General features: G+C 34.2%; 1 protein-coding gene across 2 annotated transcripts in view; it reads left to right on the top strand.

Annotated features, from left to right (window-relative positions):
• The window catches only part of LOC120771198 (putative fatty acyl-CoA reductase CG5065), a 31,682-nt gene extending 10,500 nt beyond the window's left edge, over positions 1-21,182 (top strand). Inside the window, exons 2-9 of one of the 2 annotated variants that reach the window (XM_040099097.1) lie at positions 4,299-4,583; positions 6,092-6,517; positions 18,268-18,466; positions 19,446-19,596; positions 20,113-20,201; positions 20,275-20,406; positions 20,464-20,589; positions 20,885-21,182. In XM_040099097.1, coding sequence (XP_039955031.1) covers positions 4,307-4,583; positions 6,092-6,517; positions 18,268-18,466; positions 19,446-19,596; positions 20,113-20,201; positions 20,275-20,406; positions 20,464-20,589; positions 20,885-21,005 — 1,521 coding nt within the window. In that variant the 5' untranslated portion in view covers positions 4,299-4,306 and the 3' untranslated portion in view covers positions 21,006-21,182. Of the gene's footprint in view, positions 1-4,298; positions 4,584-6,091; positions 6,518-13,838; positions 14,038-14,168; positions 14,409-14,465; positions 14,598-14,672; positions 14,802-15,901; positions 16,079-18,267; positions 18,467-19,445; positions 19,597-20,112; positions 20,202-20,274; positions 20,407-20,463; positions 20,590-20,884 lie in introns of those variants that run through there. The other variant, XM_040099098.1, reaches the window with a different exon arrangement.
• Positions 21,183-25,593: the final 4,411 nt, after the last annotated feature.

A 25,593-nucleotide genomic window follows, 5' to 3' on the forward strand; every position in this document is an offset into this window, starting at 1 on the left:
TTCCTATAGTGTTGCATTCATACGAAAGAGTGTTTCGTTACATTTTAAGCTATTTCATTTTGTAAAATATTTTTGCTGAAAAATACTCGAAAATTACTTTGAAATATATGTAGTTTTTATTATCAGTTTGTTTCGCAAAAATTTTGTTTTATTAGTTTACAAATGAACATTATAGTCTAGCTATGCCCTACGGCAACATTATATTGCGCAATATAGTATCTTATAAAAGCATTTTATCATCTTTTGATGAACATTTTTTTGAAAGTTCTGTATATTTTTTTAATAAATTACATTAAAATAAATTTTAAGGATTAGTATATATGAACTTTGTGATTGGGCTGGTCGTGTCTGTTATAGTCTAATGCTTTTAAAAATTTGGATTTTCCTGCAAACATTAAAAGTCCACTTCAGATCGCTTGGGATTAATTCTATTCAAATTCGATGCGTTAATTAGTCCCCTGCTTTGTTTTGGATTTGCCTGCAGCACGTTTAGTTGTAGACGTCCCTGCGTGGTATTTATTGATCTCTAAGTACATTAGTTTACAGTCATTATGCGAAATGATGTTAGAGACTATTTCTGGCTAAGTTTACCAAAACCGAAAATGATAGTAAAAATTGCCTAACCTGTAGGATTTTTTACCTTGTAGTCAAGGGGTGTAGGTATCATACTACTGTACGTGATAGACAATTTTTGAGCTTAAATTCGTAATCAGGATACCTCAAATACCTAAGACCACTAAGCAGAGTAGTCTGTTGAGTAGTGTTGTTAGTAGGAACAATTAACAGCAAATTCTTAGCTACATATTACGAAGCAAAGATTCTGAAAATGTTAGAGAAGCATTTCGGTGTTGATACTCTATTGAAAAGAATAATGTAGATAGAGCATGAACGTTTTAGAAGTGGTCCTACATCTGTTAATCTTATTAGCAGGAAATCGTTGAAAAATTAAGTTTTAGCATACGCTCAGCTAGAACGGCTTGTCGGCTAAAGCGAAATAGTTTCCGAGTAATTTTAAAACATATTTCATAATTTTAAAGCAAAAATTACAATTATGTACAAAGTTTTTAAAAAGGTCCACTAAATTAGGGAGTATTAATTAAAATTTACCTTTGAGCTCTGCACTTTGACATAAGACTTACTTGCAGTACACCGAAATACGTAAGTTAAACTCCATGCAAGAGTGTTTTCTTATACCTCATTCAAATAGTATAAAAAATAGGTAATTGTTCTATGGCTAAGTGTATATACCAGTTACTTTTTCGATTCTGTTTATGGAACAAAAAATTATCGCAATTAATATTTTTAATAACTTTATGGGTAATATGTTTCCCAACTGCATACATATGTATATAAATTCAACGTTATATTTTTCAAATTTTCAAAAAATATCTATATTTGTTGAACTATCCCACAAAAAATTTGCGGTTTTGCAGTTTCTTAACTGAGAGCCAGGTTAGATAAAAATCCACATAATTTTCCGTTTTGTATCGAAAACTTTCCGAATAATGATGAACGAAAATATTCACAATTTCCACATAGCGTTAAATATTTATTTATTCTGCTATTTTACCAATTTTTGATATTTTACTGACATAACGCATGTAAGTGTTGTACTTAAAACTAAATATATCCCTAATGGTGTAGCTCTACGTTTTGACTCATCCATTTTTCAATGAAAAAATTAAATTCTAGGAAATATTATTTTCACTAAATAAATATTGCTTATAGTACTTGAAATAAAATTTAAATATAAAATTTAAAGACATTCTGAAATTCTCACCTCTTCTCGCAATTTTATATTGCTATTACGACAGGTTTCAATTTTTAACCCACTTACCAAAACTACACGTTTAATAAATAAGTCGGTTTATATCCTCAAAAGAAATCATTTCGTACAAACCTTATAAGGATCAAATACACCAGATTCTTGCTAGATGCATGTTGACACATACATCGTGCAACATACATATATTGCAAAAATTTTCTTTGTTCACTCATTAAATACACAACTACCATGAGCACAGAAAGAGACAGCGAAAAGCGCCATGCAGTCGCAATCACTTTTTCGACCACATTTTGTCGCAACTTCAATTGGCCATTTAGTGTGCGAATACCACACAATTGCCGCCACTTAGGCAACTAATTCTGGCACAAGCACTCGGCTGGCACGCACACACTCCACTGCACATGCACTCTAACTACCGACCACACAACAGCCAACAGCAGCCAACAGCAACAACAACTGTTGCTCACCCAATTCACTTGTTGTTTGCCTATATAACTATGTGAGTGTGGCGGTGAGCCCACTTCTAGCGCCAATGGTGGCTACTTTTCCATTTCAACGCTACTTTCGTTACATAACCGCGGCGTAATTGCAATGCCGTAAATGTGGCATGGATATTGCCAATCGCGCTTACAACTATCCGCCGCTGCTGACTAGTATTCGTTTGCGTACGCTGCAACCTGTTTCTCGACTGCTCCGACGACGCATGCGCAAGCGCATTCTCTATTTTTGAAAGGAAAATGCATTGCAACATTTCGAAACGCCACCACTACCACTGCTTGCAAAAATATCCATGCTACATATTTATGATGTTGCAGCAACACGCGCAACATTTTGTTGAAGCTAAGAAAAATATTTATATATGACAACATCTGTAATGGACACTCCAATTATAATAGTGCAATGCATACACAAGTGCTGTCTTACAGCGCCACTCAAGTACTATGGAGTGTTACTCTTTGTCTTCGTTGTCAAGCATTGTTGTTGCAACAAAGTATCGCCGGCTGTCAAGCCACTGCCACTCATATTTTTTGCTTGTAATATTTATCCACTGACAATAGTCGCAACCAATGACGGTAGGACGAAGTCAGGTGTGCTTGTATGTAGCAAAACACCCGGAGATCATTGGCTCAACTCATACTGTTCAACTACGCTTTTATACCTACTTCTCCAGCGAGCAGGTTTCACTTGAGTTACTGCTGGCATTACCACATATTGTCAAAACGTAATTATTGGAAGCGGGGCCTAGAACCCTTACATATTAACTGCTAACAGGAGAACGTAAGCTTTGGTTTGGCTGCGGCATTAATCATAATGTTGCTGCACGTTCAAATGGTTTAAACTAACAATTGTGGCAATTACTCATTTACTTGAACCCAACGTCAAGTGGCACTAACAAAGCGTTTTTCGCCAGGCAACTTGTATTGAATACAGTATTTTTATGAGTTAGACTGCCAGTTAAAATAATTTGTAATTGATGATGCCACTTATAAGCTCAGAGTTTTAAATAAAATATTTAGAAAACATAGACATTGATATATGTGGCCCTCTTGGGAGTGTTTAAGAAAACTCTAAAAAATCAAACAAAGCATTAAGGTAGCTTTTTAAACATTAATGGAAAAATTTTAGTTACCTCAGCATTTGGCAAAGAACTCAGCATTTTCGACACCATTTAAATTGCTCATATAAAACCCAATTATCACAACTTACACTCATCCGCTGCCATCAAAATAGAAGTACATGTATTGTTCCGAACAGCAGCTTCCTTGAAAGCGAGTCGGCTTGTCGTTGCCCTCTTGCGTTCTGGCGTGGGAGCTATGAACCACCAGTGAGCTCAGCAAGCACTGAGGCCCTTCTGACACAGAGTAAACCGTAAGAGGTCCTCCGAAGTGCTGGCTCTTAGAAAAGTCCATCTAGCCGTAAACGTAGTTGTTTTGCCTAGACATGTCTAATAGCTGTTTGGAGGAAGGCGAGGTGGAATCATCTTTTCACTTAATGTTAACAGCCTTAATAAATTTGTGTTAAGCTCAAAACGCTTTGTCGACTTGATATGGTGATCCACTTTTAGGAGTTTATGAGTAACTCAAAGAGCTAATATCTTAGTAAATCAGGTCATTAGATTTCCCTACAATCTAACCTAATCTTGGTTAGGTATCTACTCCCTTACAAGTCTATATAATTGGCTCTCACACTTCTTTGTTCGATTTTTGGTTTTGGTCGCGCTTCTCTCTTTGCTTTACATATTGTTAGATAATGTTGAGTTATAGCTGTTTTAAAGAAGCTTTTCATTTTTAATGAGTTTGGTGTTACTCAAAAATACTTCCCGAATTCTACAGCGCGCCTCATGTCAGAGGATATTTAACTGTTATGTTACCAGCGTGGATATAGACTCCTCTAGTAACAGTCACGCACTCAACATAATCGGGTCTGATGGTTGATTATTTCATTATTTGTGAAATGAATTCCGTTAATATTCTTATAATTAACTTTTCCTCTGTTATTATATTATTTGCAGTTATCAAGATGCCGGAATTAACACCAGTTCAGGAGTACTATAATGGCAAGACCATATTTATTACTGGCGCCTCTGGGTTTATGGGCAAGGTTTTGGTCGAAAAATTGTTGTACTCATGCTCCGCTTTAAAGGAGATCATTATCATTGTTCGCCCAAAGCGCGGAAAGAGCCCCGAAGTGCGTTTGGAGGAGATGTTCAAGTTGCCGATTTTCCAACGTATACGAGAGGAAAAGCCGGAAGTGCTAAAGAAGGTCACCAGTTTCAATGGCGATGTGACTTATGAAAGTGAGTTTTACTGTACAAATTAAATGCTTAGGATTCTTAACTATTATCACAGCCATATACATATGTATATGTAGTAGTACTCAGAATTCTTAAACATTTCGATCAAGATTTCCGAATTCACTTTTTCGCTCGATTTCAATTAAACTGACAGCTTATTTAATTAATTTTTCATTCTTATAGTATATTACATTTCTTCTATAATTTCAAGGTTTTAAGGAAACCCTTGTTATTGTTGTAAAATTTCATTAAGAGGAGTACATAAATCAACTTTAGAGGGTATACCAAAGAGTATTAATAAATAATTTCCTTCATTTAAAAAACCCACAACCAACCTCCAGTTTTTCATTTAACTGATCTCATCGTAGAATCATATTCGGGACAAAAATGTACCTAAAAAATATCAGTAGAAGAATAATATTTCTTGAAACCATATTCACAACATTTTTTTTGTTAATATTTTGATTTCTGAATACTTACATAACGTGAAACTATTCAGCCATAAATAGTCCGATATTTGGCGTTGGAGTCGAAAAATCTTTTAAGTGATCAATGTCATAGGTTCGTTATTGCAAGATAATTTTATTATATATGTACAAGGTGCTTTCCAAAGTAAACTTTTTGAATCTAGCGCCCCCTGATGGCGCCATCTATGTATATGCCGACTGATGCGTTAGAATCTGCTATCTTTATCGATTGTCCAGTGAGAAGTTCATGACATTTCATTGATTGGAAATGAAGATATTGCCTTTTAAGTGTCAGATTGTTTGTGTTATTGGTGCGAAAATGAGCTTCGAACAAAGAGCCAACATTAAACTGTGCGTGAATTCATCAAAAATCAGCCGAAATCAACATTGAAATTCATGGAAATGGAACTGAACATCTCCAAAACATCGATTAATTGCATTTTGACCGAACATTTGGGCTTACGAAAGGTGTGTGCACAGTTTGTTCCGCACAAATTGACTGACGACCAAAAATTGCTCAGAATCCAACATTCAAAGGGCGATTATTTGACCAAAAATCACATTTTAACCATTGACCACCCCCCGTATGCAGACGTAGAGGCCATTCAAAAGGCTTGCACCAGCATACTGGCGGCCATACCGGCAAACTAGCTGAAACACTCGTTCGACATGCTTTTGGACCGTGCACAAAGCTGTACTGAAGCAGAGGAGTGTACTTTGAATAAAATAAATTGATTTTGCTGAAAAAACCATTTGTTGTGTTTTTTAAAGTCCTGTTTACTTTGGGACGCCCCTTGTACATCAAGACAACTTATTTAATGGTAACAAGCTGTCAATTCCAATTATGAAAACGTTTCGTATCAACTAGATTGACAAGCTTGAGGTGTCAAAGCTTCATGCGAAAGAATGAACTTCCTGATTTTTTCCTAAAGTTGAGGGGCTTAGCATTACGAATTCTGAATTAATTAGTGTGGCTTTCACCCTGGACATATTGCGTTATAAAATATTTGTAAATTCCATGATTTTTGTCTTCGTTAATTATAGATCTTGGTCTCAGTGGTGAAAACTTGAAATATGTCACCGATAATACAAATATCGTGTTCCACATGGCGGCCACCCTAAAGCTGGAGGGTAATTTAAAGGATGCTATTGACATGAATACAACAGGAACGCGTCGCGCTCTGGATATTTCTAAACAAATGAAGGGTCTTGAGGCTTTCGTACATGTGTCTACTGCTTTCTGTAACTGCGATCAGGAGGTTATGTACGAGAAGGTATATGAATACCCACACAAACCAGAGGATCTCATGCGCATGGTTGAATGGATGGATCTTAAGACCTTGGAGTCCATCACACCCGAGTTGATGAAACCCCACCCAAATACATACACCTACTCAAAGCGTTTGGCTGAGATTTTGGTGCGTGACCACTACGAGACCATGCCGGTGATTATAGCGCGTCCCAGTATCGGTAAGTGCTATATGGAGAATGTTTATATACACATACAAATAATGATTTGAATTATTAATTACTTATATACCATGTATGTATATTTAACTATGCGATCTTTAAACGGGTGTGGCGCAATATGCTTCATCTTCACCTTATCGTAACTGTAAGATAATTAATGTGCGTTAATGCTTCAATGAACTCTTTGTAATTAATTAACAATTCATTTAATTTAATTAAGTACATATGTACAGTACTTTGTTTTCGACAATTTATTACTGTACTTATTAGAATAGAATAATATTTTGAGCAGCAATATTCTAGTATATAACCAATTAATAAGGAGTGGAGCCAAAAGTAACTGTAAAAGCTTATGAGTTCACTCTAAAAACTCCACTTCGTATCAATATTTAGTTGCAAATTGCGACAGCTTAAATACTTGCACATATACACACATATCCTCGTATACATAGGTGTCAATCTGTTGCATCAACAGTTGCCATGCAACAACCCGCTCAAGATTGTTGCACGTTGTTGCGGTAACTGTTTTACCAGTGGCAATTGTTTACGAGTCAAATTAGCAAATTAGGAGCTGTAAATACGGTAATTTTCGGTAACATACATTTGATTAGCCATTTCCGTCTTGCTTTGATTATATTGGAAAATTGTTTGTGTAACAAGGTTTTAACTGTATGGAAAATATAAATTGAGTTTTTATCGCTTACGATTCACTACATCATATTATATATGTTCTATCACAAAATTTCAAGTTTGCGCTCTCAGATATAACCAAAGCAAAAATTTGCTTTCAATATGAGTGGTTTTGTTATACCGTTTTTCCTTCGCCTGTAACGTATGAAAAGTGACGTTACGCTATTTTGCATTTTAAGTGACCGAATGGAATCAAATGAAGTGTTTTGGTCAAACATTTGATCAACATGTTGAAATTTCAAATAAAAAAAAAAATAAATAAAAAATGAAATTAAAATATGTTTTGAGCGCTATTAAATATGCTCTCTTTACCTTTTTTTTAGTACTTTTGAGAGCATTAAGCCCAAGAATCGGCATCTCGTACTCAAAGTTTAGAAAACATATATTTAATAGTTATTTTGTTTCGAATTTTGCTTGAGTAAACAATTATGATTGTGTTTTAAGTAATTTACTATAGCTGATAAGTTATTATTTAATTACACTTTAGGTTTATGTTTAATAATATCCTAGTATATAATTATTTGTTTATATATTAATTGTAATTTATAATATACATACATACATAGCTGCATAAATATTTGATCTAATAATACATATATCATATTTCAAATCCCCTTATTGCTACATTCACATACAAATTAAGCTTATTTATTACTTATTCGTCCAAAAAGCTTTATTCCGTCTCGCTTTACATTCGCTAACTAAATTCCACCATTGATAAAATTGAGTTAAGTGCTTTCAATGTTAAAACGCTTTCCGAACATTCTGGCTTTTCGCTCGCTTGCGTTGTGTAACTAAAACATAAACAAAACTTGAATATTCTGAAACAAATATTTGTTAGTGCTACCTGCAAACATGCGTCAAAAGTCAGATGTGCATAACTAAAGCTAAATCGGTTTCCACACCCACTCCTCATAAATTTATTAACCGACCAGTGAAATTAACAAAATTTTGTTCAACACAAAACCAGCAGTTAAAAGTGCAAACATATCTGAAATAAATACAATTATTTATATGAAATATAAGTAATGAACTACAAAAAGTAAGAATGAAAAAAAACGAATCAATGAATATACATTAAGTGCCTCAGCCAGTGAAAATCATGCTTATAAAACAGAGAAAAAATTTATGAAATATGAACCACATGCCACACATTGCCAACATGCATACACAGTTACATTTATTAACGAACTCCTTATTTGCTTACAAAATGTGCTTACAAGCGGATCAATTTGCTGCCAGCTTCTGCTCATTGTACAAACTCAAGCTTAAATACCTCACCACCGCTCGCCTCCACATAAACGCAGCATTGCGGTAATCAAAAAAACAAAAACCAAAAAATCGAAACGTGTTTGAGTGAAACAGTTGAAAGTGTCAATGAAATGTTGCAATGCCACCGCTAAACCTACCCAGCTGATAACTCGATACCGATACCGACTCGCACGTCCTGAAACATATTACACTATCTCGACGTGGTACAGCTTTGCTAAGGCCAATGCAATGCTTGCTTTAATAAAGTAAGAGAAAAGTAACATGCGCATAACGGTATGTTCGAAATCGAAACTGAAGACAAAACAAATGCTCTCATCCTGAGATCCCGACCAAGCTTCCTTCACCCATTCCAACGAATCATGTGTTTCTTTTTTTCTTTATCCACGTCTTCCCCCTTCGTATCCAAGTTCATATACATTTCTTCCTTCTCATCATATTCGTTTTCCTCAAAATAATTTATTATTTGCCCACATTTTTTCACATTTTCATTTTATTTATTTTTTTTTTTAATACACGTATACTCCCTTAGATTGAAGCTTCAGAATACTTCACATAAACCCACCTCTTTTTCTTCATTTTTTTATCACATATCTATATTTGCTCCATATCTTCTTGAATAAGTTAAGATTAGATTGGTAGTCGCGAAAAAATATCCTATGATGTGTTGTACATAATTCATGTTTTCCAAAATTATTTAACAATTTTAAATATTCAATGAAATTTTTGTACAAATGTTAAATGCTCTTTCTCAATCAAGTTCGGCTTTTTTATGACATCATTGCTCCCAAATGTTGCGTAGTTTCCGGCAAACTAAAGAATCATTTATCCCATTTTGGGTTCCAAAGTTTTCTCAAAAAAGTTTCGCAATAATTTGTAGTCGAGATCCTTTATTTTTTAGCTCAACAATACAAGCCACTATTTACTAGACCAATATCTAAGGTTCTTTGAATACAACCGACCAATTCCAAGCGATCGGTTCACACCAAAATTAGTTCACAATTTCAGTAGCAATATACGGGGCCTCAATTAAATATACCACACAGACATCCATTATTCAAAACATTTGATTCTGTTATGGTCTCCCCACATATCCTTTGTGATTTTTAATTTAATTTCATTCATCAAAAGCTATGACACATCCGGTTTTATATCATATATATTCTTTTCCTGCATACATTACTTTCCTTCTCACATAAACCATTCCTTATTATGCCAGCATACCAATCCTTTCTATACAAGTTTCCTATCCTGTACGAAAAACCTCTCCTTTTCTTCCTGTTAACTTAATTTTATTGCTTCCCTTCCAATTATATAGTGTCGCCATCGGCGTATGAACCCGTACCCGGGTGGGTTGACAACTTGAATGGGCCCACTGGCCTTTTGGTGGGCGCCGGTAAAGGTGTTATACGTTCGATGCTCATCGATACACGTTTCAAATCTGAAGTTATTCCAGTTGATTATGCTATCAACGGACTTATTGTTATGCCTTACGAGTTCAATAAACAGCCAACGCGGTATGCATACCCCTTCCCATATGCTTGTATTAAATCCGAAAAAAATCTCTAAAATCTTGCATTTACCGACACAGTCCGGCCTCAGTGCCAATATACAACATCACCGCAGCGGAACACCGTAAAATGCAGTGGGGTGAGGCGATCGAGATGGGCAAGAAGATTGGCTATGAGTACCCCATGGAGTTGTGTTTGTGGTATCCGGACGGTTGTATCACCACAAATCGATTGCACCACCAAATCAACGTTATACTCTTCCATTGGCTACCGGCATACTTTATTGATTTCATACTATTTCTTTTGGGTCAGAAGCGTTTGTAAGTGTGTTGAAATTTTTCGAAAAGCCAAAGTGGTGTTGACAGTTCAACATTTTAGCATGTTACGGGTGCAGCGACGTATCCAAATAGGCCTCAGTGTGTTACAATTTTTCTCGATGCGCTCATGGGTGTTCAAGTCAGCAGCATATGACGGGCTGTGGAAATCACTCACGCCGGAGGATAAACAAATGTACGTAAACGAAAAAAGTATAAGCTGCATATGAGCAAATTAAATAAGCAAATAACATTAACTGTATGTAGTTTCAACATGGATATGGACCCCAAGGAGTCAATTGAAGAGTATATGCTTTCCTGCCTGCACGGCGGACGTCTATATCTGATGAAAGAAACGCCCGAGTCATTGCCGCGTGCACGTCGCAATCTAAAAATGTGAGCGCAAGAGACAAAGTGGACCGAGTGCTACTTTCGTGAAATACCTGAATGTCTAACTTGTTTACGCATTTCTATACACTTCTGCCTTTTACAGCTTATACGTTTTGGATCGGTTCTGTAAGACGGTGATAATCGGCTTATTGGCCTATTGGCTTTATAATCGCATTGCGTCCTTTATCTCCGTTTAAAGGTCTCTTCAGACAGTGGCGTGAGTTGTAATCATGAAGCAAGCAGCATGATGAATGGATTTTTTTATTATGTTATATTTGCAGCGCTGAATCTTGATTTTTTTGCTTCAATTCGCTTTATATACAAGAAAAGTATCTAATGGTTATGAAATATTTGTTTTTATATATTTAGGTTAAATTGTTTAGTTATAAGCGACTCCATTGCCCATATGAACATTTGTATGTACATGTAAAACTTGTGCGATGTTTTTTATAAATTTTTTTTAATAAAAATGCATATTTTTTTGCAAATTCAGTCCTGTGTCCTTTTTTGCTATTTTATTCTTTTACATTGCCAGGTAGAGTATTATCATTATCGGTAAGTGAGCCAGAGTTACGAAAGTATTTAGTCTTCAATAAACTAAAATATCAATTGAGTTCTTAAATTTGAGTATGCGTTTGCGAGAAAGAGATCAGCAGTGTAAATATTAGCCAGGTTCTCTCTTCTCAACTTAATCAAATTAGCTCAGTAGACAAAATAAGGGATTCTATACTCAAAATACTTAAAATTAGAGTAAAAGCAAAATACTTTTTTATGTAATTGAACTCGAAACGACTTAAACTGAAGCAGACGGTACTTAAACTAAGATTTGAAAAACAATGTTAAACTAGCCTTCAAGTTATTTAATTTTAATGTTTGAATCTGGCATGTTAAATAAACTACAGAGAAATATTCCGTTAAGATCTTTTCACTTTCTCGCTTCAGGTGAGTTGATTCAGCTATGTCTGTTTGTCTGCAACCGAAGTTACCGTTTTTCTAAGTCAGTCTAAAAATCCATTTTTCGTTGACAATAACGAAATTGCCCTGTGGCCATGCCTATAGCAGAGAACGGTGTTATATCATCAATAGTTGTTTTAATGAATTTTCATAAAATTTTTTATTTTCGTTTGGATTTCCTTCGTAAACCCTTGCACAAACTTCATATCCACTTTGGACTTTAAATAGTTCAAACGTAGTTGTGGAAGGATATATTTTTTACATTTATAAATAATTCAGTGTGGCCCAAAACTAACGTACGGCATAAATTTGCCGCCATTTCAATTAATCTTTAGAGTTGACGAAGTTAAAACACCATTTTGTTGATATTTTCGATCTGCGTCCGCCAAGATTTCATTATTTTGATTATTTTGGAAATATTGTTTAACAATGAATACACCTCGTTCTATCGTGCATTGCTTCGTTTTTACCAAGCCTGGACTGTCAGCTTACGATTTGTTTTTAGGGTTGTCAACACTTTTCTACATAAATGGCGGCATATTTAAATCTTGCGTTAATTTCGGAACACCCTGTATTTAATTCTAATTCGTTAAATTGCAAAAGTTTGTGCAATATGCAAAAGTCATCCGTAAGATGTGACCTCTACTTGGTTGAATATTCAAATAGAAAACTTTTTTTCTATACACGAATGGATATCATTGCCTCAAGTCTTCTGTCATGAGAAATACTTACTCATAATGAAAAAAAACAGATAAACTAAATATATACATTCATACGTATATTCATTTATATATTTATAATTTATAATAGTTTTATAAAACTGTGGGCAGCCATTTCAGCCGTTTCTAGTATATTCTTCAAATAGAGAATACCAAAAATCTTAACGGGTTCCTTGGGTAAAAAATAGCAATTTTTTTTAACAATTTTAATTGTTACAACTATTAACAAAGAATTTATGAAACTTTTGGAAAAAATATTTTGAACTCGGCCATTGCGACGCCCATTCCGGTGACCCCGCGTTGGCAGGGTAACTCCCGACAGGACCATCTAAGGTGAAAAAATACTTCTTTTAGTTAAAACCTTAACGAATAACATGGAAAAAGGACAAAAACTGAAAACTGTATTTTTGGCAGGTATTTTTACAAAAAAAAAAATTACAATTTGAGTAAAAATTTCGAGACATTTTGTTTTTAAATAGTTGTAATCGAAAAAAATCCTTCGTCTAAGTTTTTATGAATTGTATATTAAAATATAAAATACTTTGTATAAAATTTCTTTAAGATCGATTGAGTAGTTCCCGCGAAATCTTGTTAACCGACTTCAAAAACACAGTTTCTAAAAAACGCGCTTAAAAGCGACGCACTTAGCCTAGCTAGCCTCGAGCGCACAAGTTCTCACGGCTGTATTTGCCAAACTATTACTCAGATCAAAATGAAAATACAATATTCTTTAGAATTTAATAAGACAACAAAAGATGCAATATTCTGAAACCCGTTAAAACATGTTACGCTTTATGAACTTTCCGAGCGAATATGTTTCTACCGAACCAAAACTATCAACGAAAATATTATTAAAAATCTCTGAGATAATACATGATCTTTATGAAGAACTGACATTGTCTGGTCATAAACTTCTTGTGTTTTGTATTTAATTTGAGGAACTCTGTCAAACCGGTTATTGTCGATAAGAGTAATCGCAGTTATAACTCGGTAAAAAATTGAACATCCAAGGATTTCGACGTTATGATTCGGTTTGTTTGAAATGTGTAAATAAAATTCTTCGTCGTCAAGTTGGCAACACAAAACATGAAACACAAGCAAATATACGAGATACACCTTTATTCTATACATATACACTAAGTTATACCATAGACACATAAAATCCAATATTTACACACAGCTTAAATTATTCACACACATACATATAGAATTACTTTACACATTATAAAACAACAAATACTCACATTAACAAATCTACATAAGAAATTTATACAAAATCAAACATAAAAGCAAGAAATCACACGCACACTCACACTTAACACTTGCCACCTACTCACACAACCACACATCACATAACTGACTCACACACTCACAGCCAACTAATACAGTCATTGTGGCGCGGTTAACCGGTAAATATATATTAAGTAATTACAAGATAGAAAATATTTAAATTAATCGATGGAATTACGTTTAGTGTCGCCTGCCGCATTTGAGCCGCAGAAGGGTTGGGTGGACAACTTGAATGGACCCACTGGCCTGATGATTGGCGTTGGCAAAGGCGTCATACGCTCGGTGCTTGTCGACGAGAAGAATCGCTCCGAAATTATACCAGTTGATTACGCCATAAACGGACTCATTGTGATACCTTATCAGTTCTACAAAAGTCAAAAACGGTGAGCAAATGTTAAATAATCTAAAATTAGCGAAAAAGTCGTCCTTGGCTCAAAGGAAATTAGCTGATGGAACAAGAACGACTACGTAAATTTTGTCCTAAATTGCCCAATTACATTTACATTCTTCTTAGACCTGCCGATGTTCCCGTCTACAACATCACAAATGCTGATCATCGCAAAACGAAAATGGGCGATGTGATTACCATGTGCAAACGCTTGGGACGCGAATATCCGCTCAATGTGGGTCTCTGGTATCCAGATGCTGTCATCACCACCAATAAAATATATCATGCATTCAATGTGCTGATGTTTCATTGGTTGCCCGCCTACTTCTTGGACTTTTTGCTCTTGATATTCGGACAGAAGCGATTGTGAGTCGAAGTTACGATTTCGAAATTACACTTAATCAATTCAAAACTCTCTTCCAGCATGGTGCGCGTTCAAAATAAAATATCCACGGGTCTTGACGTTTTGCAATTCTTCACCCTCCATCCTTGGAGTTTTGCTTCAGATAACTTTGCCAGTTTGTGGCGGAATCTCACAACAGAGGACAGGGCAATGTAAGTATTGTGATTAATTGTGGGAATAACAAAAACATAAACTATAATTTGCATTATTTCCCCACCGAAATGCAGCTTCAATATGGACATGAACTCCGATTACAGTGAAGAGGAGTATCTCATCGGTTGCATTAAGGGAGGTCGCGAGTACATTTTGAAAGAAAAGCTTGAAGACTTACCGAAGGCCAGATTCCACCAGAAGATGTAAGTGTGAATAAACAAAATAAAAATATTTCAAATTCAATTGAAGGCATTAATTAGCACAAACAACAACTTTGTGAGTTAAAAATTAAGTATTTTAACAGTCTTCACCAGCGCCAAACCCTAATTGAAAATACCACAAATGGAAATAGTCATATTTTTTTAAATAATCCTTTATGAGTAAAGAGATCCAATGTATAAACTAAAGGGTGATCCATTTCGAGTTTCTCCAAATTTTAAAGAAAATTTCGAAAGACCAATCTTTCAATTTTCGATGACTCGTTCGAACATTTCAACTGGTAACTGGTAAGGACACGCGTGATGTCTTACTCCAAGGCCTGAACCGAAACGATATTGTCCTTATAAACTTTAGACCTTACATATCCCTGCAGGACAAAGCCGAACGGCTCTTGAAACTCTTCATGTTGCTCTTCGTCCCAAATACGGCAATATACCCATTGAGCCAGAAATGAGTATCATCGCTGAATAAAAGTTGGCTCAAAAACGTCGGATTTTTTTGAAATTTTTCAAGAGCTCATAGAACGAAGCTATGTCGCTGCAGTTCTTTCACAGGCTGTATTTTGTACGTTTTCAATTTAAGATCTTGACGTAAAATGCGCCAAGTATTTCCATACGTCAGTCCGAGTCGCTGCGGACCGTGCCGTAGTTTATTTGGTCGAATATTATCCAACAACGAATGATGGGTCTCAAGATGGGTGATGGTATTGCGAATATACCATAAATTGAGCGAAGCGCGCGAAACGTGAATTTTTGTAATAAAATTTAACGATTTATAAACGTTATTAAGGCGTAAGTCTTTCTATGATGAAATGCCAAATAATACTGAACAAAAATAACATGACTCTCGCGTGATCTGTAAAAAAAGGCTATTGAAAAAAGTACCTCTACTTGTATCACCCGTTAGTTCTTACCACAAATCAACAGCAGTGACTCGGCGTTGAATTTTAATGTAGCCACTTCTATGATAGAAATATAGCCTCTGCTTTGACTATACCCAATACATGCATTACGAGAAAATTATAACTTATTTGGGGTCAACATAATTTTGTAATTGCTAATGAACGTTTTTGTTTCCTTTCCAGAATGTATGGCATCGATCGATTTTTCAAAATCCTTTTTGTAGGGCTATTCGTATATTATCTGCTGAAGTGGACTGGCGTTTTGGCATTGTTTTCGGGCAACAAACAATGATAATAAAATACATATATGTATACTTTAGGTGTACTTAAGTGTTTCATCTTGCCTGCCAATTACAGAAAAATTCCAACTACCTCAAATAATTGTTATTATTATTACAATTAGTCAATGTATATTTCTTATTTGTTCTTACTGATTTGAAATTAAAAGAAATTATTTGCGTTTTCTTTGAGGGCCCGTGTTTTAATAAAACTATGCTTGTGTTACAATATATGTATTTCTATACCTATTTGCTATAAAATTTTATAATTTGTTTAGTTCATTAGTGAAATAAAAAATAAATATATCAAATATATTTTACTAGTTTTAGTATTTGAGGGTCTTGTAGTGAGTATGTGATATGTCCTTTTATACAATTGGTTTATGTTTATTTGGAATTAATGCAATTACAACTCTCAACGCAATACTTTCGGTTCGTTATAACTTATAACTTTATGAGACTATATGAGGCCCGTAACTATATAGTCTATGCTTTCAAATAATTTACTTCATCTCTTTTGTTGCTAATATGTTCACGTTGTATTTTAAACTTAGTTAAAAAGAAGAGGAAGAACATTTGATTGTTATTTTAATACTTATGAAAAAAGAGAATACTTTTCATTAATTGGAAAAGGTAAATGAATTTGGTGTTAGAAAATATGTATGTATGTGGAACAATAATATTTATAATCGGCTGAAGGCCTCGTAGCCAGTGCTGCGTTTATGTATTTATATAATAAAACTCTTTTTGTTATATGAATTATTATAAATAAAATAAATAAATATTTATAATTTCTTTAACTTGCTAAAATCAGTGGAATATTTGCCGAAAATCAGTATCGCCTTCTTCTGTATCGTCGGCGAAGTTTTTACTAAGATTCCTTTCAATAAACTATTATATTTGATTAAGTTTTTTAAATCAAAGGAAAAATATTTTTTTATTTTGATTTGTTATGTGTCACCAATCTGCAATATGCAACATTGACCCGAGTATTTGATATATCATTATGATTCAAATGAATCAAAAGTTACACACTCTACCATTCACAATACGAAAAAGTATGTGTCATTCTCAACAGTAAACCTGTCATAAAATATGCCAAACGGAACTTGGTAGCAAGATATGCATACTCATTCGTACAAATTCAACTCTATGTATAATTTTGTTGATGCTTTTCCATGTGATGCACACAAAATATCGAGCAGAAAAATGGTGAATCAAAAGCGGCCTTTATTATTTTGCGAAATTTTATATGTTTATAAGAAATAATTATTATTTTATGAGTTTGGTCTCAAAATTTCAAATTTTATTACTTATCGAGTGTTATTTTTATTGAAAATATTTATGATCTCCAAATTGTGCCTTTTGATAGAATATAAAAAAGTTATATTTGCTAATGTCTTTTTACCTAAAAAATATAAATAAGTATGTATGTATATATAAACATAAATATGTATATAAATATAAATATATACATATATATATAAGAAGTATGTATTATAATTTTTTTTACTAAGTAAGACACGACAAAAAGCGTGTTTTGTTTGTTTAATATGCCTGTAAAAGTGAGCGAGTGGTAATGATTCTTTCCTAAATCTATTACTGACATCATATTGCCTTAAACTGATAATTTTCGAATGAAGTATATAACACATAAACAAATACATATGTAAATAATTATTTAATTAATTTGCTTTTATTATATACCGAAGAAAATTGAAAATATTGAAATAATGTTACTACTTTATTTCCTGAAATAAGGCGATATTTCTTATTCTTATACCATAACTCCGTCATTAAACAAGCGAAATAATAATTGATATTTTCAGAGATTACTAGTAGAAGTAATAAGTCATTATTGGAAACTGCACATAAAGAAAAGATACATTCTTGTTAGAAAAAAATTTACAGTAATGGTTTTATAAAAAAAAGTTGCAATAATAGCAAAAAATGCAAAAGGTCACAAGCGAAACGAGTTTATAGTTTTTCGTTCGAACGACACGACACTACAAAGGATTGGACTTGGAATTCAATAATATTTTTCGAACCATAAAGGTTATGCTAAAAAAAAGCTCATTTAAAAACCGCCCATTGTTTTAGTATTTTGACACAAAATAATCAGTTTTTACGTTTTCAACTTGCCTTACAATCAATTACAATTACAACAATAATCATGTATATGTTATGTATGTTTTATACTTAAGTCATAAGAAATTTCAATTTTTTCGCCTTTAAATATTACTAATAAATCAATAATACTTTTACGAACAGTCACGCCTGCTGTGCAGGAACCTTTTCCGGGTTGGGTGGATAATCTGAATGGGCCCACTGGTGTAATGATCGGAGCTGGAAAAGGAGTAATACGCTCAATGCTATGCAATGGTGAATTAAAATCGGAGATCATACCAATTGATATGGCCATAAACGGTTTAATTCTGTTACCATACCGTTTAAATATTATGGAAAAGAGGTAATCAAATTTGAAACTAATATTTCTGTAGTAAAAGGAAAGAATTTAGTATACATTTTAAACAAATAACCGTCAAATACAAAATATTTTTATTTTTGTGATTTCTTATTCCTGCCAGATAAACGTATAAGATCTTTGCATTGCTTCTAAAGCGCGGAACTTTACATGCATAAGAAATTTCTTTTAGGATAAATGTGACAAAACAACTGCTAAATGTTGCAAATATTTTTATGTAAATTAAATATATCTCAAAGGCATTTATTTAATCTCAGTATAGAAAATGGAATTTGTTTTTCCTTCCTGATTCTTTCTTAAAAATATATTTCTCAGAAATTTTTCTTAAACTTATTTATTTGATTTATGTTTTATGGATTTTATGATTTAAACATATGAATCGGAGCATTTGACCTTAAGTTTTTCCCAAACACATTTTAAGCGGGAAGGTGTCTTAAACTTCTTAAGTACAGTTATAATTCGCTTATTTTCATTAAGCTATGCACTTTTATTTTATGTTTCGCTGTACGTCAGACATTTGCTTTGACAGAAAAGTTCAATGTTTGCTTTTGTCTGAGTACGTTCACATCGAAGCGAAACGCAGCAAGGCGAACCAAAATGTTTGTAACTCTCAGCCTTTTACGGTTTTGAAAACAAAACGTTCATTCTGGCACACCGGTTGCTTTCTTCGCATTGTTGTTAAAGTGTGATCAAGCTAAGCGAGAAAAGTTCTATGTGAAAAGACAATTTGTGATTTGAATACTTTTGCGCCTTCATTATCAAAAACGTTAACCAAAAACATCTTTAGAAGCACAAGTTAATTCATTCCATTCTTCCTGTCTAATTTGTCAGAACAAAAGTGGGAGTAGACATTTTCCTAAAAGAAATTTGAGCCTACGAAATCGTAAAATTTCTTTCTAAAATATGTATGTAGTTCTAAAATGTATTCATTAGTATTATGTAACACATATATTTTGTCACATAGGCCACAAAATATACCAGTCTATAATCTAACGGTACCCGAAACGAAAAAGCGCACTTGGAAATGGATTATGGATGTTGGACGTGATCTAGGTATAAAATATCCATTCGAAGTTGGGCTTTGGTATCCAGACGGCAATATTACTACCAACAAGGTAATTTATACAATGAGAATTTTGCATGAATGCTGAGATATGAAAAGAAGAGAAAGCAGTAGATTTCATCAATCATGTAAAAAGTTTGACTTAACCTAAAAATGTTGTAGTTCAATTAATTACTTTTGAGGAATTTAATTTAAACGATCTGACAAAAATTGCATCTATATATATTTGCAAGCCTTGATAGAAACAAATTTTACTTCCATCGTGTTATTTATAGTACAAATAATGATAGTAACAAGATCGCGCTATCGTTAGGTAATGAACTTAAGAATGATAAGATGCAGCACAGATAACTGTCAAGTGGCCTGAAAATTGTAAAACGTTGCTTTATGTTGACTCTTCTCATTCTTAAATTCCTTATCACGCTCTTGTATTATGTTGCTGCTTCGTCACATCTGGCACAGTCTAAACCGAAAAAACAAACAGTAAACACTTAGCGAAATCTCTATTCCTTACGTCCTCTTTGTAATACTTTCGCAACATAAAAGTATTATATCTCTATTTGTACAGATTTATCACTGGTTCTGCGTTGTTATGTTCATGTGGTTGCCAGCTTATGCTGTGGATTTATTGTTAACCATTTTCGGCCAACGTCGTTTGTAAGTTGAAACCTAAAATATCAATAGTTTCTTTAAATGTATTGGAATGTTTTACTAAATGTCTGTCCATTAGCATGGTGCGTGTTCAGACACGGATTGCAACCGGCTTGGATATGCTGCAGTTTTTCACCACGCGCTACTGGGACTTCAAATCACAAAACTTTGAGCAAATCCAAGAGGTGTTAGACCCACGCGACAAACTCATGTAAGTGTTGCTCTCAAGCGCATGTACCTCAACTTATATTGTTGTAAATCGAAAAAGGTTTAAAATCGAAATGAATGACGTCGATGACTATGATTATTTGCGAGGGTGCATTCTCGGCGGACGTCAATATGTAATGAAAGAACCACTATCCTCATTGCCCCGGGCGAGGACGCAGATCAAAATGTAAGAACACGAAATTACCTAAGTGTGTTTATTAGTTGTGTTTATATGGCAAAGTGGCTTAATTCGAATAAGCAATTTCGAAGATGTACACAAATTTGTTTAAGTCTTACCCAACATGTTTCTGTGTAAAAATTTAAGTCGCGAGGTAGATTCAAAGAATAACTTTTCAAAGTCAGTTTTGTCAAACTAACTTAACTTAAGCTAATTTGCCACATAATCACAGTTATATACTGTAACGGTACAATATAATATTTATTTTGTATGAAACATTTTTAACTTCTATTGCTTTTTCAAGGTTATACGTTTTGGATCGGGTTTGCAAATTTGCATTTTTGGCTGGAATCTTATACTGGTTGTGTTCGAAAATTAATTCCTTCGGATTCCTACGCTTCACTGCAATTGAAAATTTAAAATAAGCTTGCTTTGTTTTTCTTGTGTTTTAAATATCATGTTCGTAATTGTATGTATGTATGTAGAGTTTTTTAACTTTTTTTCCACTGTCACTGTAAATAGTTGCGGCACCTTTATCGTTACATTATATAGAATATAGCAGCGCAATGTCTTTAATAAATAATAGTTAGTTTGCACCACCATTTGTTGTTTAAAATCTTCATTTACCGGAGGTCGGCGAAACTTAATTATAAAACAAGTTGATTACTTTACCCATATTTTTGGTGTCGAATGGTTTATACTGTACGTCAGGTACTCTCTCACTAACATAAATAACCATATTCATAATAGGTACTAGTCATAGGGACGGCTAAGGACCTATATCGCCCACTTATGGCACTGAGCCATACTATGTTAAAAGAAACATTCTTATATTCAATTTATTGACAGTATATCTCCGTCACTATATCAGGTATGTAATGTCAACCAGAGAGAGGCAAATAATTATAACCAGTATACGCAGTTCTAGTAAACTAGAGTATAGCTGACACATCTGGTATTAAAAGTCAACTACTAGTAGGGCGAAAATATATGGGTGCTAGAGTAACGAAATGAATATATTACGTCCATATTTGGTTCTCTGTGTCAACCCCGTCCAAGTAATTAAAGCTAAGACATCTTATAAAATTATTGAATTTTAATTAGTTATTTTCGTTGAAAGATCCTAATATTAGAAGCACTGTGTGTTTGTGTTAAGGGGGGGGGAGGACTTAGGTTTTAAATTTTTTTTCGAACTTCTTTAAACGACCAATATGTCGAGAATATTGTGTACAAATTTTGAGTCAATTATAGTCAAACTAACGGAGTTACAGCGTTTTAAGCGACCGGCCGTGATACCTGACTTTGAAACTTTTGAAACTACTTCCCTTAGTCACCATGTACCTAATTAGGTGAAAACTTGGCCTAGCCCTCATATAACTAATTCAAGATTTTCGAACATACGATTGATTGGCGATGGTATGTGAGGTACTTTAATGACATCCTGGGAGCTAATATTAACTTTCACTGAAACGTTTCAATTGATGAAACAAGTTTATGGCGATGATTGCCTATACCGTAGCAGAGTGCACGAGCGGTTTCAACGTTTTCAAAGTGGTCGATTTATCGCATTTTGACCGAACATTTGCGCTTACGAAAGGTGTGTGCACGATTTGTTCTGTACAAATTGACTGACGACCAAAACTTGCTCAGAAACCAACATTCAAAGGACATCATTAAAGAGGTCAAAAACGACAAAAACTTCCTTTCCAATATTATGACTGATGACGAAACGTGGTGATGATGATCCCGAAACGAAACGCCAGTGTGCTGAATGGAAGGCACCGGACAAGCCGAAACCCAAGAAATCGCTCTTGGAGAAGTTGGAAAAGTGAAGAAAATGCTGATTTGTTTTTATGATTCCAAGGGTATTGTCCACAAAGAATTTGTTCCACCCGGCCAAAACGTTAATGGGGTATTCTACCTTGGAGTTTTGAAGCGTTTGGTGCGCCGTATTCGACGTGTTCGATAATGCGCCGTCCCATCGATCGATGCTTGTGACCGATTATTTGACCAAAAATCACATTTTAACCATTAACCACTCCCCGTATTCACCTGATATGGTTCCGTGCGACTTCTTCTTCTTTTTCGGTAAAATGCATTTGCCTATGAAAGGAAAGCGTTATGCAGACGTAGAGGCCATTCAAAACGCTTGCACTCACATACTGGCGGCCATACCGGCCAACGAGCTAAAACACTCGTTCGACATGCTTTTGAACCGCGTAAAAAGCTGTATTGAAGCAGAAGAAGACTATTTTGAATAAAATAAATTGATTTTGCCGAAAAAAACCGTTTGTTCTGTTTATTTTTAAGTCCTGTTTACTTTGGAACGCACCTTGTATTGGTCTGTGGCATGTTAATTGAATGTAGAATTGGTGAAAATAGATAAAATCAAGTCAATATTTAGTACCCCAACTCCAATATACTACTATACGTAATTATTTTCGTTATTCTAACAATATTATGTCGAATGGGTCAGTTATTATTTATATATACACACATGGTCAAAATAATAAGTACATATTACGCCTGTGTGTACCATTCAATGATTAATAAATTCTCTTTTATTCATGTTTAAAGAGAAATAATATCATATTTCATTTCATATATGGCTTAAATAACAAAAATAAAGAAATTTGTAATAATAGTTGAAATAGATACTTAAATTTCTAGCAAATAATAAAAAGACTAAAAAAATGGCTGGACAAAGTAATAAGTACACCCGGTATCTGTGAATGAAAAAATGTATAAGTTTGAGTTTTCTGTTTTCTGTTTCCTGTTTGATTTTCATTTACTTCCTTTACCAGCATCTAGTATATCCGCCATTATTTTCAATTCCTTTTGAGTTTATTTTTAGTATACTGGAGATAAGTTTTTTCAACAAAATTCCCTAACTGATCCTTATGAACGATTGCTTCCCAGTCCATAACTTTAGCTCCCCCAAAGGTTTTTAATTGGATTCATGTCGGGAAATTGATATGGTCATTTAAGAGAACTTACACTATTGTCCTGAAAATAATCTTTTATCAACCTCGTAGTATGCTTAGGATCATTATCCTGCTGAAATTTCCATATTAGTTGCATATTTTCCTCATCAGATGGCAGCATCGTGTTTTCCAAGATATCTTTATATTAGAACCTATTCATGGTGCCTGAAATATGATGTATTGGTCCTACACCATACCACAAAAAACAGCCCAAACCATTATGTTGCCGCCATCGTGTTTAAGGGGCTATACCAGTGTAACACATGAAAAATTAGGCGATTTTCGTGAATTTTTTTAAGAGAAAGTACGCGATTGAATATCTGGAATTTCTTTGAACGTAATAAGGTAAATTTTTAGCTATACTTTAAGATTTGTTTTACAAAAATGTTGAAAAATAACGTAGTTATGAGCTGTCTTCAGAGGTGTCAAAAAAAAGTGCCCCAACTGCTGACATGATTCCGGCCGAATGAGCAGTTGAAACAAAAAAATTCAAAAATTTTATTAAACTCAAAGCTATTTCCTATGCAATGGTCTACGATCTTTGAAAAATATCAAAAATTAACAAAATGGCGTAATTTTGATAAAAAAAAAATTTTCAGGTAAGTTTTTTTAGGTAAAAAATTTTCGTTTTTTAATGCCAAATTGACAATTTTCAAAACAACCAAAAAGATCGTAAATCATTGTGTAGTAAATGTATTTAATCCTTAAAGCATTATGCACGAAATACAATGGCCTTATCCCTCTCTTCTGAGGTTTAAGACGATTTTCTTTTCCTCCGCACTGCAATGCTTTTTTCTACCCATCTGTTCAAATTACTTGAACAATAATATAGTCTACTATCAGTTGACTGCATACAAAAATGCATCAAATAAAAGAAAACAAGTAAGGAAGGGCTAAGTTCAGGTGTCACCGAACATTTTATACTCTCGCATGATAAAGTGATAATCGAGATTTCATTATCCGTCATTTACATATTTTTTTATTTTGCTGTAAAATCAATTAGATTAGTAGTTCCTGAGATATGGTTTTTGGTCCATAAGTGGGTGACGCCACGCCCATTTTCAATTTTTAAAAAAAGCCTGGGTGCAGTTTCCTTCTGCCATTTCTTCCGTAAAATTTAGTGTTTCTGACGTTTTTTGTTAGTCGGTTAACGCCCTTTTAGTGATTTTCAACATAACCTTTGTATGGGAGGTGGGCGACAATGTGTGTTTTCGATGAGTTTTCACTGATAACTATCAATAGCGGCATTCTCTTGCTCTTGCAAGATTGCACGATGACACAAAATGCAAAAATCCTATACCGAAATATGCAAGGGCAAGAGAGTACCCATCGCAGAATCTAGTGATATATGACGCCACGAAAATAAACATAGGTTTTGGTCTGACATATTTTACAGCCATTGCAAATAATTTTCTGCGTGTGTTTGTTGTTGTGCCGTTGCACCAAAAGGAAAATTCTGCAATTTCTGCACAGGGCAAGATTTTGCAAGAGCAAGAGAATCCCCCTATTATGAGAATATCAAGCGACAGTTGTTTTTGTATATGGAATATAAACAAATATCAAGTGACAATTTAGGACCTGCAAAATATGTCTTCCAAAAACATCGATTAAACTAGAGCAGGCACCGATTATAATGAGTGGAATGTAAGTTTTGAAGTAGTTTTCAGCGAAAACTGTGTTTTCGTTTGATATATTTTACATGGACGAAAACACAAGTTTTCGTGCGAAAACCAGTTTTTCCCACGAAAACATGTTTTCGTTGTCGGTCCGAACATAGCATAATCTATTTATTTATGGCTTAGTTATGACACTTTATAGGTTTTCGGTTGTCGCTATTTTGTGGGCGTGGCAGTGGGCCGATTTTGCCCATCTTCGAACTTAACCTTCTTATGGAGCCTAGAAATATGTGTACCAAGTTTCATCATGACATCTCAATTTTTACTCAAATTAAGGCTTGCACGGACGGACAGATGGACGGACGGACAGTCAGACATCCGGATTTCAACTCTACTCGTCACCCTGATCACTT

This window comes from Bactrocera tryoni, chromosome 3, assembly GCF_016617805.1.
Source record: "Bactrocera tryoni isolate S06 chromosome 3, CSIRO_BtryS06_freeze2, whole genome shotgun sequence".
Lineage (NCBI taxonomy): Eukaryota > Metazoa > Arthropoda > Insecta > Diptera > Tephritidae > Bactrocera > Bactrocera tryoni.